General features: G+C 44.9%; 1 protein-coding gene across 2 annotated transcripts in view; it reads left to right on the top strand.

The window, feature by feature from the left end:
- The first annotated feature begins 3,169 nt into the window (after nucleotides 1–3,169).
- The window catches only part of LOC138245677 (START domain-containing protein 10-like), a 226,587-nt gene continuing 212,703 nt past the window's right edge, over nucleotides 3,170–17,053 (top strand). Inside the window, exon 1 of one of the 2 annotated variants that reach the window (XM_069199488.1) lies at nucleotides 3,170–4,087. In XM_069199488.1, the coding sequence (XP_069055589.1) occupies nucleotides 3,941–4,087 (147 nt within the window). In that variant the 5' untranslated portion in view covers nucleotides 3,170–3,940. Of the gene's footprint in view, nucleotides 4,088–4,137; nucleotides 4,267–17,053 lie in introns of those variants that run through there. The other variant, XM_069199489.1, reaches the window with a different exon arrangement.

Here is a 17,053-nt window from a genome sequence, read left to right as displayed (position 1 = left end):
CAGATCAAGCAATCACCGCAACAATGGTTAATTGGGAATCATCTGTCCCAAGGCGTTTTCTCCGTCCACCCAAACTAGTGAGATTAACAACGGATACGACTTTGAAAGGCTGGATGGAGATCTTAGGGAGTTCTTCAGCCCAGAAAAGGTGGTCTCCAGTGGAACCTAGGAAGTCATTGAACTGGAAGGAATCACAAGTAGTCTGGGGAAGTCAGACTTTTGCACCAAGAGGACAGTACCAAGCCCTACTGGTCTTGGCTGACAATCTGGTTACAAAATGCTGCAATAACTGTACCGGGGGTACCAGATATCCACTCCTGCAGGTTACCAAGAGATTTTGGAAAGGGGAGAAGCTCATCTAGTATCCATAGGATAATGTTACATTTCAGTGTGGGGATCATCTCTGCATATTCCCCTAGACCTGTGTTTCACACCTACATGAATTTTGCTCTGACAGTAGATCTTTTTCTAGAAATAGCAAATCTCTGTGGCTTCTCATGGTTAAACATGTTTGCATACACTCGAAATGCTCTTCTTGCTTTTTGCACCAGGTGAGAATGCTGGAATCTTGGGGGAAATGGACGCATTGTCATTTCTACGACCTAAAGACTTGTTGCTTGCCTTTCCTCTCTTTCCTGTTTTACCCAGGTTCCTTCAATAAATATGTCTAGAAAAAGAATTAGTGATTTAATAGTCCCATTTTGGCGGCACAGAACATGGTTCCCAGTTACTGCCTGTGGATAGGAAATGGTATTTACCACTGTCTATATTCCCTCTTCGGTGATCTCTTCTTCCCCCCCCCCCCCCCCACAGGTGACCAGACTGTATTTAACGGCTTGGAAGTTCTTTCTCGTTTTCATACAGTTCAGGATGTGATTCCTCCAACCATTACTCGTTGTCATATAATGTATATTGTTTGGATTCTCACCCTTTGGGTATTGGGAGCTCGGTAAAGAATTATCTGGCTGATGCTGATTTATCTTGCCTACACAGTTTCCATAATTCGGAATATTTGTTTGTTTCATTTGGTCCTAGTCTTTTAAGTAGTAAACCTATGGTCTCCAGTTACAGTGTATTGATTTTTATGTCCAACTTTTTAACTTATAATTCTGCTTGAATTAATCTTCCCAGATGTATTCAAGAGAAATGTACCCGAGGTAAGTCTACGTGTTGGGCTAAGAGCAATAGGTGACTAGTTTAGATATCTGTAGCGTGGCTACATAGGCTTCCCCAAAATCTTCGTGGTTCATTGTTAGTTAAATGTTTTTTCTATTTCCTTTGGCACAGTGTCTTCTGTCTCTTCTGCTTCTACTGAGCCACAATTGGTTTCATCTATATTTGTATAGTTTTTTAATGTATTTTGCTTGCAAAGTTCAACATGCATTCAATCTAACATGTTTTCTTTGTGTATTGCACTTGGGTGCTGTATGTTTTTTTTTTTTTTATTGTGTGCACCCTTCATTTCTTTATATATCATCAAGTGTTAAGGACTGTGACAAAGTAGAGGGACAAGCAGACAATGCCCAAATTACTAACCAGTAATCTTCATTACTCTGATTCCTACTCTCACTCGTCACAGTCCTTCTATGCCACCCAGGCCCTTGTATGTCGGGACCAAATGGGTCCTGGTTACTTGTTTTTTTTTGGGGGAGGAGCGTGGGATTGACCAGCCTTTAATGGCAGAAGCCTATAGGTAATTTGAAAATTAGAAGCAATGGCAAAGCCAATAGATTTAGTCTATGGGTTCTACTGGCTTCGCCAATGGTTTTTACCACTTTTTCACAGCATCCCCTATTCTGTACAGCATGGCTAAAGAATGCAAAGTCTGTGATGTTGCCAGCCACATTATTTTGTAGGCAAGCACACAATGCATGCATGCACCTATCAAATGACAAGAGTGTTTTTTGTAGGAAGCTACATGAAAGGATGAAAGCAACACAGTGGGGGGAGTAACAGAGAAGTCATGAGTGGTGGCGCAGAAGCCACAGGTGAAAGAGCAACATGGAATGGGTGGGGAAGAAGCACATGGGTGAGCAGGCATTAGGAAAGGGAGGTGCAGGGTGGGGAGCAGAGGCAAGGAGGGGAGGGCACAGGTGGAGGGAAGCAACATGGAGGCCAGATTGGGGAGAAACATGAGGACACCAGTAGGAGTAAGCAACGCAATAGGAGGAATAAATGCAGGGGGAGGAATCAACACTGTGGCACGGGAGGGGAGGAGAAGCACCTCCCCACCCCACCAATGGGCAAGAAAGCAATGTGGAACAAACAGGGGAGATGCACACGGGTGAAAAAGCAAAGGGTGAAGTACATGAGGGCAAGTGCAACAGGAAATCGAAGCATGTGGACGATAGAGAGCAACAGAGAGTGAAAGGGCAAGAAGCACACCAGAGAGACAGCTGGAAAAAACATGCACTCTCAAGTCCTTAACCAAATAGAAAAAGTGCTAAAAAAGCATACTGTTTAAGCAGTTACACCAGCCAAATAAAAGTGATAGTTAAGTAAAACTACTCCATGGGAGGGATAGACACAAAATTGAGAAACTAGGACTTGAATGAAAAGCAGGCAAATTAAAATGACACAAAAGTCAGCCAATGGTAAGCAATGGGTGGGCTCCAATCCTCCTATATGCTCTTGGTAAGCCACCAACAAGTCTCACAGCAGTAAGCACATGAGCTGTGTAGTAGGTGAGAGACCTTAAAAGAGGGAAATTGCTAGAAGCCGGACACTGAGAGGGATAATCAAGCGTGAAGGGCTGTTAAAGCGAACTTTAGGACTCGGGGTAATCAGTAGTCTACTGAGGTCTATTCCGAAGTAGTTCTACGCATCCCTCACTCCACAGTGTTCCTACAGTAGTACTAAAAGGCCTCTGTAAGTGCTGAAGTACTGTAAAAATGCATCACGTATTCAGTGCTTTAAACAAAAATACAGAAGTGCAGGTGCTCACTATTTACAGTGCCTGTTTGCTCCTGGGAAGAGCTGGTACTCTACCGATTACAAATATTGCAGCAGGGCTGAGAAGTGCAGGTACTCTCCCTTTCAAATTAAAGAAGTGCATGTAACGGCACTGGACAGGACCTTACCATTCAAAGCACTGCATGCAGCGATATATTATGAGCGGAATGTGGAGCCTGCAGTAGCAGCGCGAGGCTTATGAATTCTGCAGTACAGACGTAGCGGCGGGTGCCCTGCAGTCTCAAACGCTCTTTCTAGCGTCAGTCTGCGATGGAGCTGTGAACAGCGCCTGTCTGCAGCACAGAGCTCACGACTCCCCCAGTGGCAGTAGGAGCGCATTACACAAGACAAGTCCTATGCGACTGGACAGCTATTAACTGGATCAGTAACTCTGCTGCAAAGTCAAACAGAGGGAGATGGTGCTAGGGAGACGGAAGACGAGAGGGGCCCGAGTGGAAGAACTGGACCCGGGGCGGGAAACCTAAGACACCTGTGTGATGTTACCTCGTGAATAATACAGTAGCAGGCAGCCTGGCAACCCGGAGAATGACACCGGAGGCAACCGAGTGCAGCAGGACGCAGAGGTGGTGGGAGACGGACTGGACCACCGTGGTGAGCGAGTCTTTCCGAGCCACCTAGCCGCAGGACGGAGAGTAGGAGCAGCGACAATAAAGCATCTCCTCCCCGGGAGGAGAAAGACAACGCAACGCAGAAAAATACAAGCTTCGGGCTGACAGAAAGAACGGATATGAGAGTGATACCTCTTTGATATTAACACTGGGTCAGGTTTGATGCGGTTGTGGAGGAAGTGATTAGAACTCCAGTTTCCTGGTTCCAGAGCCTACAACTTTACGACTTGTCCATAGCTCGCCTTTAGCCCACGAGAGGGTCGCGGCGGTTTTATTTCACCGCAGCAGTTGACGAAGATCACTGGATTGCGCGTGGTGCAGCCGTCTTCCCCCTTTCCCAAACTAAGGTGGATAGAGTCATGGTGCGCATCCCGGACGATGCAGACTTCAACTCGTTCCGGGAGCAGTGTGAGAGCTCGGAGGGCTGGCAGAGCCAGTACAACAAAGGTGGCGTGATGGTGTGGAACCAGGGGCAGGAGGCTGGGCGGGCTCTGCAGAAACTCAAGGTAAGTCCTGTGGCCGCGGTGAACGAGGAAGACCGCGCATGGGCCTAGCTGGCCTCAAGTCGTTGCAGATAGCCATGGATGAGTGGGCCCACGAGAGTTAAACGTGTGAACCGTCCGTTTGGTTGGGGTGGAATTAGGCTCATTGTGTTTAGTGTTTGTCGGTCTTCGCCTACGCATTGGTAAGTTGGTGAACACATATAAATAACGAATAGTTAGCTAATCACTTTCTACCCATCGGGACCTCCCCAGCAAGTGAGCACTATTTCCTGCGTATTGACTCCGGCTGCTGGGGAAAAAAACCTACTTGCCTTGTTACTGCCCTACTCTTGTCCTGCCTGCTTGTCCCGTGCTTGTAGATAGTTGAGGAACGGTGACACTGCCCACGTGCTATGCAGCACTGTATCACAATATTTCCCAAACTGCATTGCGATGGATGTTTTCAAAGCCAGGAGGGAATTCCAGTTTCTCTCATTAGTAAGCTCCGCGTAGCACCTGCAGTCTCTAGAGGTGGGGACGCTATAATTGAAGACAGTGCTTGTGGTTGTTTGCTGATGCGGCAGATTGGCTCTGAAGTGTGAATACAGAATCGCTCGAATAGGAAAGTGTGAATGGTGCAATTTCAAGCGAAGAGTGTGAGCAGTCCTAGTAAGCTACACTGGCTTGTTCTTGAGTGGTACCACGTGTACCCGTTTCCCCCAGTGCACAACCACGGAAACACTTAATGTACGACACCTGCACGGAGAGACTGTCCCATGCGCCAGGCTCTGTTGCGTCCCACCCAGGGAGCGCCACGGGAGTGTGACCCTGCACACTATGTGCTTTGCAGGGGGTGGGGTGCAAGTGTCGACACGCCACTGTAATGCGAGTGACTACCCCAGCCTCACCGAGATCCAAACAGGGGCCTGAGTCTGCTCAGCGTTTCCCATCCCACTGGACAGTCTCGCAATAGACTGACTGTGCTCGCTATAGCTGATATGGGAGCGATTCTTCCCAGCCCCGAGGAACACCTGCGCTAATTTGAACATAGGCCTACATCAACAAACACGTGCTTATTAGATGACGTAAGGTCTGCGTGCAGTGGGTTTGCGGTCATCTAATTAAGGTTTGGCAGGAGTGGTAGCACGAGTCTACTGCCAGTCATATTGGACAGTAGAGCAACACAATAGACTCAAAGGATACGCAGTATGGATGCAGTAATCCAAAGTCCTTTTAATAGCGAAATCTTCGCAACATCCTCCCGATTCTTACAGTGTAGGAGCACTGATACATATCAAAGTTCAAAGGCAGCCGGCACTTGGTTCGTCTATTTGACTATTTAAAAGCTGAAAATAGTACATATGATTGAATTACAAAAAAGTCTGGTGACTATGGGGAAGTAATTTGTTAGAATCACAACCAAAGCAAACACCCTAAAGGTAAGAGCCTAAATAAGTAATGTGACATTTCAAACAAGTAAGAAGCATAGACGGTACATTGCAAGAATTGGAAGGATGTCGGAAAGATTTCACTTTTAAATGGACATTGCATTTCTGCATCCAAACTGCGTATTCTTGGACTCTGTTTTCACTGTTCAGACTGCATTGCATTAAGGGGCATATTTATACTCTGTTTGCGCCGGAATTGCGTCGTTTTTTTTGACGCAATTCCAACGCAAAACTAACTCCATATTTATACTTTGGCGTTAGACGCGTCTAGCGCCAAAGTCCATGGAGTTTGCGTCATTTTTTAGCGTGGACACCTACTTTGCGTTAATGATATGCAAGGTAGGCGTTCCGTCTAAAAAATTGACTCCGAGGCATGTGCGCCGTATTTACACTCCCGGGCAAAATTCACGCCCGGGAGTGGGAGGGTCAAAAAAATGACGTACGGCCGCTTTTGCGCCGTTTTTTAGCGCCTGGTCAGGGCAGGCGTTAAGGGACCTGTGGGCTCGGAAGGAGCCCAGAGGTGCCCTCCCAAGCCCCCAGGGACACCCCCTGCCACCCTTGCCCACCCCAGGAGGACACCCAAGGCTGGAGGGACCCATCCCAGGGACATTAAGGTAAGTTCCGGTAAGTATTTTTATTTTTTTTGTGTGGCATAGGGGGGCCTGATTTGTGCCCCCCTACATGCCACTATGCCCAATGACCATGCCCAGGGGACAGAAGTCCCCTGGGCATGGCCATTGGGCAAGGGGGCATGACTCCTGTCTTTGCTAAGACAGGAGTCATTTCTATGGGGGTTGGGAGTCGAAAAAAATGGCGCAAATCGGGTTGAGGCGAAAAATTTGCCTCAGCCTGACTTGCCCCATTTTTTGGTGCCCAAGCTCCATATCCCCCTACGCCGGCGCTGCCTGGTGTACGTCGTTTTTTTCCACGCACACCAGGCAGCGCCGGCAGCTAACGCCGGGTAACGTCATTGATTAAATACGGCGCCCGCATGGCGCTTCAGAATGGCGTTGGCCGGCACTAATTTTTTTGACGCAAAACTGCATTAGCGCAGTTTTGCGTCAAAAAGTATAAATATGTCCCTAAGTGTTTTGGTAAAAGTTATTACAGCATTTATAGCCATAGGATTTAGTTTCTAGGACTACCATTGCACCCTTGGTTTTCAGGGTGTATTTACCATGAGAGCACCCCTGAATACTTGAATGTATGTCATCCCTTTTCTATACCCCTTTATGTTGAAATCGTTATGGATGTGCAAACACGTGCCACAGCCACCATGTCTCTGTTCACATTGGTGAGTAGAGCTCTGAGGTCTTGCAATTGAGGTTTTGCAGAATTCACATTAAAAAAAGGACTCACAGTTCTGTGAATTCAGAGTTGTGGACCAAGAGAAGCTGCTGGAATAGAAGCATTTGTGATTCTGTTTTGAGAGCCCGTTAAAGGGTGCGACTTCACAAGAAAGGCTAATGTATCAAATATTAGTAGATAAGGGGTGTGGCATAAAGGCGCTCCTTGCATCGGGTACTTGCAGTCTGAGGTGTTGCCTATTTGCCTAACCTTCCTGCCACTGCTATTGTATGTTGTTTTTATGTGGCAGTGCTTGGGCCTTGACGGCCGCCCTTGTCCTCCAGTCACAGTGATGAATGCTGATGAGTGTCTGTCTGAGCCCAGCCCATGTCAAACCAGGCCTCGATAATATGCTGAATAATGTACTCCCAATCATACATGATATTAAAGCCACATAATAGAAGTATTTAATGTTCCTAAAATGCCCTTGTGGGATTCTGATGGCATGAAAAGCAGCGATGCAGGTAAATTGCGCCGGCACCGTGGGACGTTAACTTAAAAGACAGCAGCTAAGCATTCACCATGCCCAGTTGCATGTCCCTTCTACGTGCACGACGATCACAGTACCCTATGGTACGTGCATGCACCCAGAATCCGTACATTTTTAAATACAGCTTCAATCTTAGTGCAGCAGAACGTTCTGCTAATAATTATCTTAAAATACAGTACAATGTTACTTGATATGCATTTTCTGTTATACAGGATGTACATTTTTGTGTTGTTTTTTCAAATATTAAAATGCACAAAATGAAAATTACGCAATTCACAGGAATTATTGTGAATAACCCACCATAATAATGTAACACAAGGCTTCTGCAATCAGCAACGGCACCTGCGATCTCTAGGGTAAGGGTGAATCCAAACCTTGCCAAAAGTAAATTCATTGCTTGTGTCAGGACTATACAAAAAGTGGTGGATGGAATTCTTAAACTCATCTCAACCACTGATAATTACTCAGGACACATCCCAGTCCATCATTATTTTGCTCACCTTGCCACTGCAGTTTGGACCCAACTGCTTACAAGTCAGTCTTGTCCCTGCTCCTACAGGAACAGTCTAGCCAGAACTTCCAGGCTATGGTCTCCCTGAACCGGAACACAAGCAACATAGGGTGGATTTTGCCCTAATTGGGGTTCCTGTGTCAGGCACAGCTTGGTTCCAGTACCCACTGAGCACAGGACCCATGGCTGAGCATACCTATCACACTTAGACGTCACTCTGAAGCATACAAAAAATCTTGCCTAGGGTGGCATGGTGGGTGAAAAACGATAGAATGGAATGGGGCCAGTGTCTGAGATTAATTCAAACATTCTATCCATCAGCTTCTTGTTGCAGTTGAGGCCCCGAGTGTGACGGTTATGCCTGAACCAAGAAGCACAATGGGTATTGGTCAAAACAGAGGGTTCTCTCCTTTTCTTCAAACCAATGTATTTAAAAAATAAATCAAGTTCGAGACGATCTGGCATTTAGAGAGGGACACCAGGTAATTTCCAGATTGTCAGGTAGTCTAGATCAGATGTCTGGCAAGACACTCCACCAGCCCTTTCACCTTTTGCAAAGATGGCTTTACGGCCTCTCTGTCCAGCTGAGACGAGGCCTTGAGCCTTGTTGCGCTAGTGTTGTGTAGTAAACGTTGCCCACCGGGTTGTTTCTGTATCCCAGATCCACTCCCGATTGGGTGGAATGTGCAATTCATATTTCTGCACATACTTGCATGCTGATGTAACTGACGCACTCTGCCGATGTAGAACTAGGTTTTTTTCATCCAAAAAGCACCTGAGTATCTTCGGAAATCAAGCTTCACCCGCAGAGCTCGGAATCCTTTGCCACTTCCATATTGATTTTTCGTTATCCTTTTAAGCTGCTGTGGCCTGCAGAAAACACAGGTCCCGCGGGAGCATGGCTGAGGAAGTCTGAGAGGGGAAGGGCGGGGAAGGGTTGGGATACCCTTTCTGTGTAACAGCATAAATATACTGCTATTGTGTTGTGACCCGGCAGTACAGCAGCTAATGAATAATTTAGTGCACATCACTGTTCTTCAGCCACCACTCAGCATTTCGGGAGAAATTAAAATGACCCTTTGACCCTCCTCTGGCTCTCAGTTCATATGATCCCATTGCTGTACTCGTTTGTGAACGCCACCAGATGCGACTTCAATACACAGGAACAGGTGGACTAAAGACGGAACATAATTCCTGGGCCTAAATTACTTTCCTGGAAGTTGTTCTGCTAAATTATAAAGCCCTTTTCCTTCACAAGCTCGTTCATAAAATTCATATTGTTTCTTCTACTGCAGCCCCCTGGCACTAGGACCCTTCTACAGTTTACAGAATCACCTCTTCGCTTTAAACTTATCTCGGCTGAAAGATAAAGCCAATTTCATGTTCTTTCACTAGAGTATGAATTACTTGGGGATTCAAAACCTGGGACCTTAAAAAGAGATGTGACATATTTAAGATTGTTTTAAAGTTTGTGTACCCTGTTGCTATAAGTGCAACTTTAAGACCATGTCTGTGATATGAATATATATTTGTGTTAATTGTGAAATATCGAAAATCACGACAGAGAAGAAATCATTTTTCACATCTGTGTACAACATTGTCACGTCTTAAGATGTCTACTTGTAGCGGTTTACGTAGAGGTGAACAGTTAAACATAGCAAAATGTCTGATGTCCTTGAGCTATAAGCATTTTTTCATTAAAATCTTCAAATTATGCAGCAGATGTTGGATTACGTGGAGACTTTGTTAAATTCATATTTTCACTGAAAATTCCCAGGGAACACAACCACGTTTGTCAGGTGGCCCCTTTTTAACAGACACGTTATTCACCCAGTCGCACCATACCTAAAAATCCACACAACCACTGAGACTGGCCTGCAGTGAGGTGTGAGGTTCAAGCACAGTCATGGGCACCTGACGTATCTTGAACAGCTGTTCAACTCGTTGGGCTCCTTATTGAAGTCTTTGATCTACACAAGACAGCCATCCACTTGCCTTTATGGCTTCCAGGATACTCTCTAGGCTGAAATCGTGCAGACCAATGAGTGGCCTGGAGATGTTGCAGGGATAATGGGCCAGATGTAGCAAAGTTTTGCGAGTCGCAAATGGCCCGAATCGCTATTTGCGACTGTGCAAAATCGGAAATGGGATGCTAAAATCCCATTTCCGACTCGCAAAAAGCGATGTGAGCCGTTAGCGACTCGCAAAAATTGCAACCCCATTTTGCGACCCGCAAATAGGAAGTCGCAATTTGCGAGTCGCACATGCTCGCAAATTGCGAGTCGCTAATTTTTTTGTACCTGCATCTGGCCCAATGTGCCTCAGAAAGCCGGTTCCAAAACTAATGTCGAACCATGAATAGCTTCAGAAAACCCAGTTGAATCTTGTGGGTCAAACTATGTACATACGTAATTTAAAAATTTCAGAATTTTTGCAGTAGTCAATACTAGATACCTGTCATCTTCCTAGTAAGTGCATCGAGGAAGAAAAATAATCCCTCTCTCATGGGTCAGGTGAAAGTCTGAAACGATCTTGGGGATAAAGCCACTGTGCAGCATTATAAATGATACAATGGAGATGAAGCACATTGTTAATAATACGCATACCTCTTCTTACCACAACATACAGTAGGTGTTAATGGTGTAGAGTGAGAGTAAACTCTACCAGCTCCATTGCTACCAATTCTTAACAGTTCATTACCTATGATACTGCTCCATCTCTGTGCTGCTGCCACTTCTTAGTAGCAGCGTTCCCTGTTTGTTATTCTAGTTTCTGGTTTGGTGCAGCATCCAAAATGGCTGTGTTTGTTCACTGACTATGCGTAGCAATTAGACTCACAGTTACTATGGTCCCGTTTAGGCCACATTGTTACCACTGTCCTTTTTTGGGCACATGGTCACTGTCGTTAGTTTTTAGGCACGTGGTTAATACTGTCCTTTTTTTGAGTACACATTTACTGCTGTCCCTTTTTAAAAAAGAAGTCAGTCAGAAAACCACCAGAGAATAACTATCTTTTCTGGTGCCTACCCTGACCTCAGTAAACAGAATAATCGTGTGTCTTAATGTACTACACACTGCCCCACCCTCCTTATGTTGTCTGCATGCATGTTATGTAGCCACTTTAAGTCCTTTCATCAGCACTTATTTTCAGAGCTATGTATGATATAGTTGCATCTGAATGTTTAGATGACTGCTTATCATATTTTTATTGCTACTTCTGGTATAGTGACACTTTAACACCATTAGAGTAGTCACTTTCCCAACACTTTCCCTCCAGGTTGTTGAAATCACACTGAGGGACAAGTATTTTTGCCGGGTTTTCATTGAGAGTCAAAGGGGGAACTTTACTATTAAATGCTTTGATCAAAGGTGTGGGAGGGTGTGAAACCCTACTTAAGCAATAACCACAATTATTGTCAGGGTAAACCACAAAAGTCACTAAATTAACCTGTGTTAACTCTTTGATAACTTAGCACAAAAAACAACCAGGCTTAACTTAAAGGTAGTGTGTAAAGTATTTATGATGCACGCAAATAATAATAAACTGAAAACACAGCACAAGAAAAATCCCACACCAAGAAAAAAAAAAAATGCCAAAATCCAATCAGTAGAACCGGAGATAAGCAATTCAAATATTTAAGTAGGTATGGCACCTAAAAGCACACATCGTCACTTGCAGTGAGCTGGTCATGCTAGACCAGGGGAAGGTCAAGGGAATAGGTTGGACTTCATGGATGGTCATCGCTGTAGTGTTAAGATCTGGTTGGGCATCGCAGATGGCCATCGCTGGGGCTTTACATTTGAAGTCAACACAGGGCTGCCGATGCTGTAGCGAGAAGTGTAGATCTCACATTTCCGGTTGTCGCTGGCGGCCACTGTAGTGCTAAATCGGGTTTACTGGAGCTTGGCATTGACTGTCATAATGAGCAGCAAGATCTCAGCACAAACAAGCCTGTTCGTGGTCACAAACGGCACATAACTTAAGACTTGCTTTCTTTTTCTTCCAGGAGGAGCTCAACTAGTACCAAGCCTAGGGACAGGGGCCTGGGAGGCACCGTTTGGGAATCAGGAACTCATTCCAGTAGAGGCAATTAGAACTCAGACAGGTCCAGTTGCAGGTCTTGGCATGTCAAGTGCAGCAGGACAGCTGAACAGTTGCAGGGAGATCACTGGAGCTTAGGATGTCCCTGTAACTCAGAAAAGGAGGTCAGTCAGCCTTTGAGTCTTCAGGCAGCCTGGTATGAAGGGAGCAGGTCCAGTCTTCTTTCTCAGGCAGCATGGCAGGTCTCAAACAGCAGGATAGTCCTCTGGCAGCACACCAGTCCTCCTTCTGTACAATCCGCAGGTCCAGGAGAGTACTGAAGAGTCAGTCTCACAGTCCAATATTTATATCTGGTGACAGCTTTGAAGTGGAAGAAACTTCTAGAGTCCACCTCCAATTGTTTTGTAATTTCCTTCCTCCCTGCCATGGTCCCAAAATCTCTGGGCTCACAAAAGGCTAGTGTGAAGTTCTTTGTGTGTGCTGGCTGAGGTAGGTCCTCTGAAGTATAAGTGGGGCTGTGCACAGCTCTGGCCTCTCCCAACACCCAGTCCTGCTATTGTGGGACTAACTGGGATGAATACATAAAGGCCAACTGCCAACTACACTTAGTCATGCGACCCATGAAACAGTCAACAGGCACCAAATGGTTAGGACAAGAAAATGCCAAACTTCTGTAAGCGGCATTTCTCAGAATTGTTATTTAAGATCTGACTTTACAATTAAAAATGATTTTAAATTACAATGCCTTCGACGCCTGACATTTCTACCTCTTCTTCTCAAGAAAAATGCATCACTTATTAAATGTAATAAGGCATCCCAATGTTATCCTATGGGAGAGGTAGGCCTTTCAGTAGTGAAAAACTAATATAAGAGTGTTTCACTACCAGGATATGTGAAACCTAAAAGTCCATGCCCAACTTTTTAAATACAATGTACCCTGCCCCATGGGCCACTTTTAGGGCCTATGCTAGGGGAGCCTTATATGTATTAAAAAGGAATGCTTAGACTTGTTAAAAGACCTATTTTGCCAGGTTGAAATGTCAGTTTAAAACTTCACACAGGCTGCAGCAACAGGCCAGAGATTTGTTTTTTAAAAGGCTACTTCAGTGGTGGCACAATGAGTGATGCAAATCCATGAGTAGCATTTAATGTACAGGCACTGGGTACATGCTGTACCCCTTAACTAGGAACCTATAAGTACATTAAATGTGCCAATTCGTATGTCAATTTTACCAGGTTTAAAGGGGAGTGCACAAGCACTTTATATCTGGTTAGCAATTTTAAAGTGCACAGAGACCTAAAGGCCAGCAAAAATGGGTTCCAGAAAACAGGAGGGGTGAAGGTAGAAGGTTTGGGGGTGACCCTGCACAGAGGGCTAAGTCCAACAAAAAGCATAACTGATAATCCTCAACATGTTCTAGTGCCCGATGGTTTGCCAGTGCATCACTGCAAGCCATCTCTTTGGAAATCCAGGAATGGCTGTAACTGAAGTATGCTTGCAATCTGTTCCTTATGATGTGTTTGTCCTTTCTGAGAGGGAAGATTATCAGAAAGCTGCTGCTGCCTTTATTGTTCTTATCATGTTTATGGGGGCTGTTTCAACTTCTGCAACCCCTGGTGTACTAACCCACTTTTTGATGTACACTTGCCATGCTGTTGCTGCCTGTGCAGTACCTGCCCCTTATATGATGGACCTGCTGTCTGAGCTTAACTGTCCTATTTTTCAGAAAGACTTGCATTGATGCTGCATGTGCTCTAACTGTCCCCTGTGTGAGGGGAAAGTTGTCCTTACGATGTGTTATATCATAATTTCAGATGAGGTTCCTCTCCATGTAACACCTTGGAACCGCCCAACAATAGCTCGTCTGTTCAGCAAACTCACATTGTAGTTTCATCTAAATTTTGCCCACTCTGTAAATTAAACTCAACCAACTTTTTGTCATAATGATTCATACACCACAGTGCTGTTTTGATACTCCTACACCATAATTTCTTGTAACCACCATAGCTCCAAAAGTCATACAGACCTGCAGCACACAAACTGCTCATCTCCAACATGAACTGAGAAGGAATTGGCTAGTATGCAAGCATATCACCCTCTGAATCCATTGAGCATGCCCTCCAGTGCACACATCACTCAACAATACATTAGGCACTCCCCAGTAAATGTAAAGTATCTGTCTTGGGAAAACAAGGTCTTACATAGAAGTCCACTGGTTAAATGGAAGGGCCAAAACAATGAACATTTTACCTCACTTTTTACTCATCAAGCTAAAGCACACATTGCTGAAGTACCCTAAAAAACAACAAATGCATTACTCATTTGATCTATGTGTTCCGTTCCAGACAACAAATATATCAGCTAGGTTAATTATTGGTCCGCTGCATTACAAACATACTATGAAGATGTTGAAAATGTTGCACTGGCTATAAATTGTTTTGCTCATTTTTGTTATTTTTTCCAGTTATATTGTTAAAAAAACAGCAGTAATCACCATACGAAGTAATCATATCCAGAAATAAATGTTATCCATAATGATTGTATTGTGAACTTGTATTAAAGCAACCCAACATTATGGTATTGATTATTCATATGTTAGATGGAACTACATTATATAATTGGGACTATATGCACTTACATTCTAGCCACCACAATGTCTTTCAGAAACACCTTCCTCCAGAGCATTCTTAAGATGTTGTTCCCATTGATCTACAACCAATGCTTGAAGATTTAGCTTTGCTTGATCTCTAATGGATCTACCATTTGCCATGCATCTAAAGATGAATGCTTCGTGTTAATACAAAAAATCTCACCACAACAAATAATAATTAGCGCAGCTGGCAACAGTACTTCATCCTCTGAAGGTCCAAGATTCTTTTCAAAATATCTGTAGGTCTTTCTGCCCCCACTAACTATGGTATTCAGTTGGATCACAAACGCTTTCTACATTCATACATTTTTAAAGAGGTGATATCCTTACACAAATGGTGTTTCATCAAGGTGTTAGATATGCCACCCTTCACACTTGCTCAACCATTCAAACTACGAAGAAATCAACACTTCTGGGAAGATCTCCCTTTCATAGCCATGGAAGCCCCAGAAATGATATACTCTGGCTGAACCCCAAATTGGCCTACACCCAAGGTGTATCTTTTGCAGTAAATGTATTCACATCACTGAAAGGCATTGCCAGTATGCAATATTTAGGAGATGTTAAATTACTGAGGGCCTGATTACGACCTTGGCATAGGGGATCTGACACAAGCGTCACGGGTATCCTGTCCATCATGTTACAAGTTCCGTAGGATATAATGGAACTTATAATATGGCAAGAGGGATATCCATCACAATTGTGACGGAGTAATCCCCTCTGCCATGGTCGTAATCAGGCCCTAAGTGTTTTCTATGGCTCCTTTTTAGGTCAAAGCCTACCAGACAAGCACAGCTGTCTGGTTGCTAAAGAAATCTTGGGGGCATTCGAAAGGCTGAACTAGGAATGCATTCTGCCTGTTGCTTACCATTGGCTTTGTGGTTTGTAACTTGCTTTCTATTTGCTGTCTTTTTTTAACTTTAGGCTGTTCAGCTTGAGTTTGTCCCTCCCGTTGCCCAAACCTTCTTTATTGTATTCTTTCTCAAACTCACCTTCTACGAACATGCCTTTAAATCTCTTTCTTATCTTGTCACATTTGCCATGCATTCAAAGACAGAGGTCAAATGTCAAGCTCTCTCTTCTGAGGGAACCTGGTGTTTACTTTTCTTTCTCTGTTTTCAAAGTGAGAGAACTTGTGACAGTCTTGCTGAGTATTCATGAAAGAGGAGAGGATTAGTGTTGAGCGCCTCCCCCCATGTTAATCCACTACAAATCTGTGAATCGAGACTCCAATGAAACAAAACACACACATCCTCACAGACCCAAACAGCCACTCACGCACCCACTCAAATATCCATTCACACACTCACACACCAACTCAGACCCAAAAAGCCATTACCACAGCCACTCACACACACACACACAGCCACACGCACTTACACACTCATGTAGGAAAGTACCATCTTGCCTGGCATGTTACCCCCATTTTTCACTGTATATATGTTGTTTTAGTTGTATGTGTCACTGGGACCCTGGTAACCCAGGGCCCCAGTGCTCATAAGTGTGCCTGAATGTGTTACCTGTGTAGTGACTAACTGTCTCACTGAGGCTCTGCTAATCAGAACCTCAGTGGTTATGCTCTCTCATTTCTTTCCAAATTGTCACTAACAGGCTAGTGACCATTTTTACCAATTTACATTGGCTTACTGGAACACCCTTATAATTCCCTAGTATATGGTACTGAGGTACCCAGGGTATTGGGGTTCCAGGAGATCCCTATGGGCTGCAGCATTTCTTTTGCCACCCATAGGGAGCTCTGACAATTCTTACACAGGCCTGCCACTGCAGCCTGAGTGAAATAACGTCCACGTTATTTCACAGCCATTTTACACTGCACTTAAGTAACTTATAAGTCACCTATATGTCTAACCTTTACCTGGTAAAGGTTAGGTGCAAAGTTACTTAGTGTGAGGGCACCCTGGCACTAGCCAAGGTGCCCCCACATTGTTCAGAGCCAATTCCCTGAACTTTGTGAGTGCGGGGACACCATTACATGCGTGCACTACATATAGGTCACTACCTATATGTAGCTTCACAATGGTAACTCCGAATATGGCCATGTAACATGTCTATGATCATAGAATTGCCCCCTCTATGCCATCCTGGCATAGTTGGCACAATCCCATGATCCCAGTGGTCTGTAGCACAGACCCTGGTACTGCCAAACTGCCCTTCCTGGGGTTTCACTGCAGCTGCTGCTGCTGCCAACCCCTCAGACAGGCATCTGCCCTCCTGGGGTCCAGCCAGGCCTGGCCCAGGATGGCAGAACAAAGAACTTCCTCTGAGAGAGGGTGTGACACCCTCTCCCTTTGGAAAATGGTGTGAAGGCAGGGGAGGAGTAGCCTCCCCCAGCCTCTGGAAATGCTTTGTTGGGCACAGATGTGCCCAATTCTGCATAAGCCAGTCTACACCGGTTCAGGGGACCCCTTAGCCCTGCTCTGGCGCGAAACTGGACAAAGGAAAGGGAAGTGACCACTCCCCTGACCTGCACCTCCCCTGGG

The sequence above is a fragment of the Pleurodeles waltl genome, chromosome 7 (genome assembly GCF_031143425.1).
Source record: "Pleurodeles waltl isolate 20211129_DDA chromosome 7, aPleWal1.hap1.20221129, whole genome shotgun sequence".
Lineage (NCBI taxonomy): Eukaryota > Metazoa > Chordata > Amphibia > Caudata > Salamandridae > Pleurodeles > Pleurodeles waltl.
This window is presented reverse-complemented; position numbering and strand designations above follow the sequence as displayed.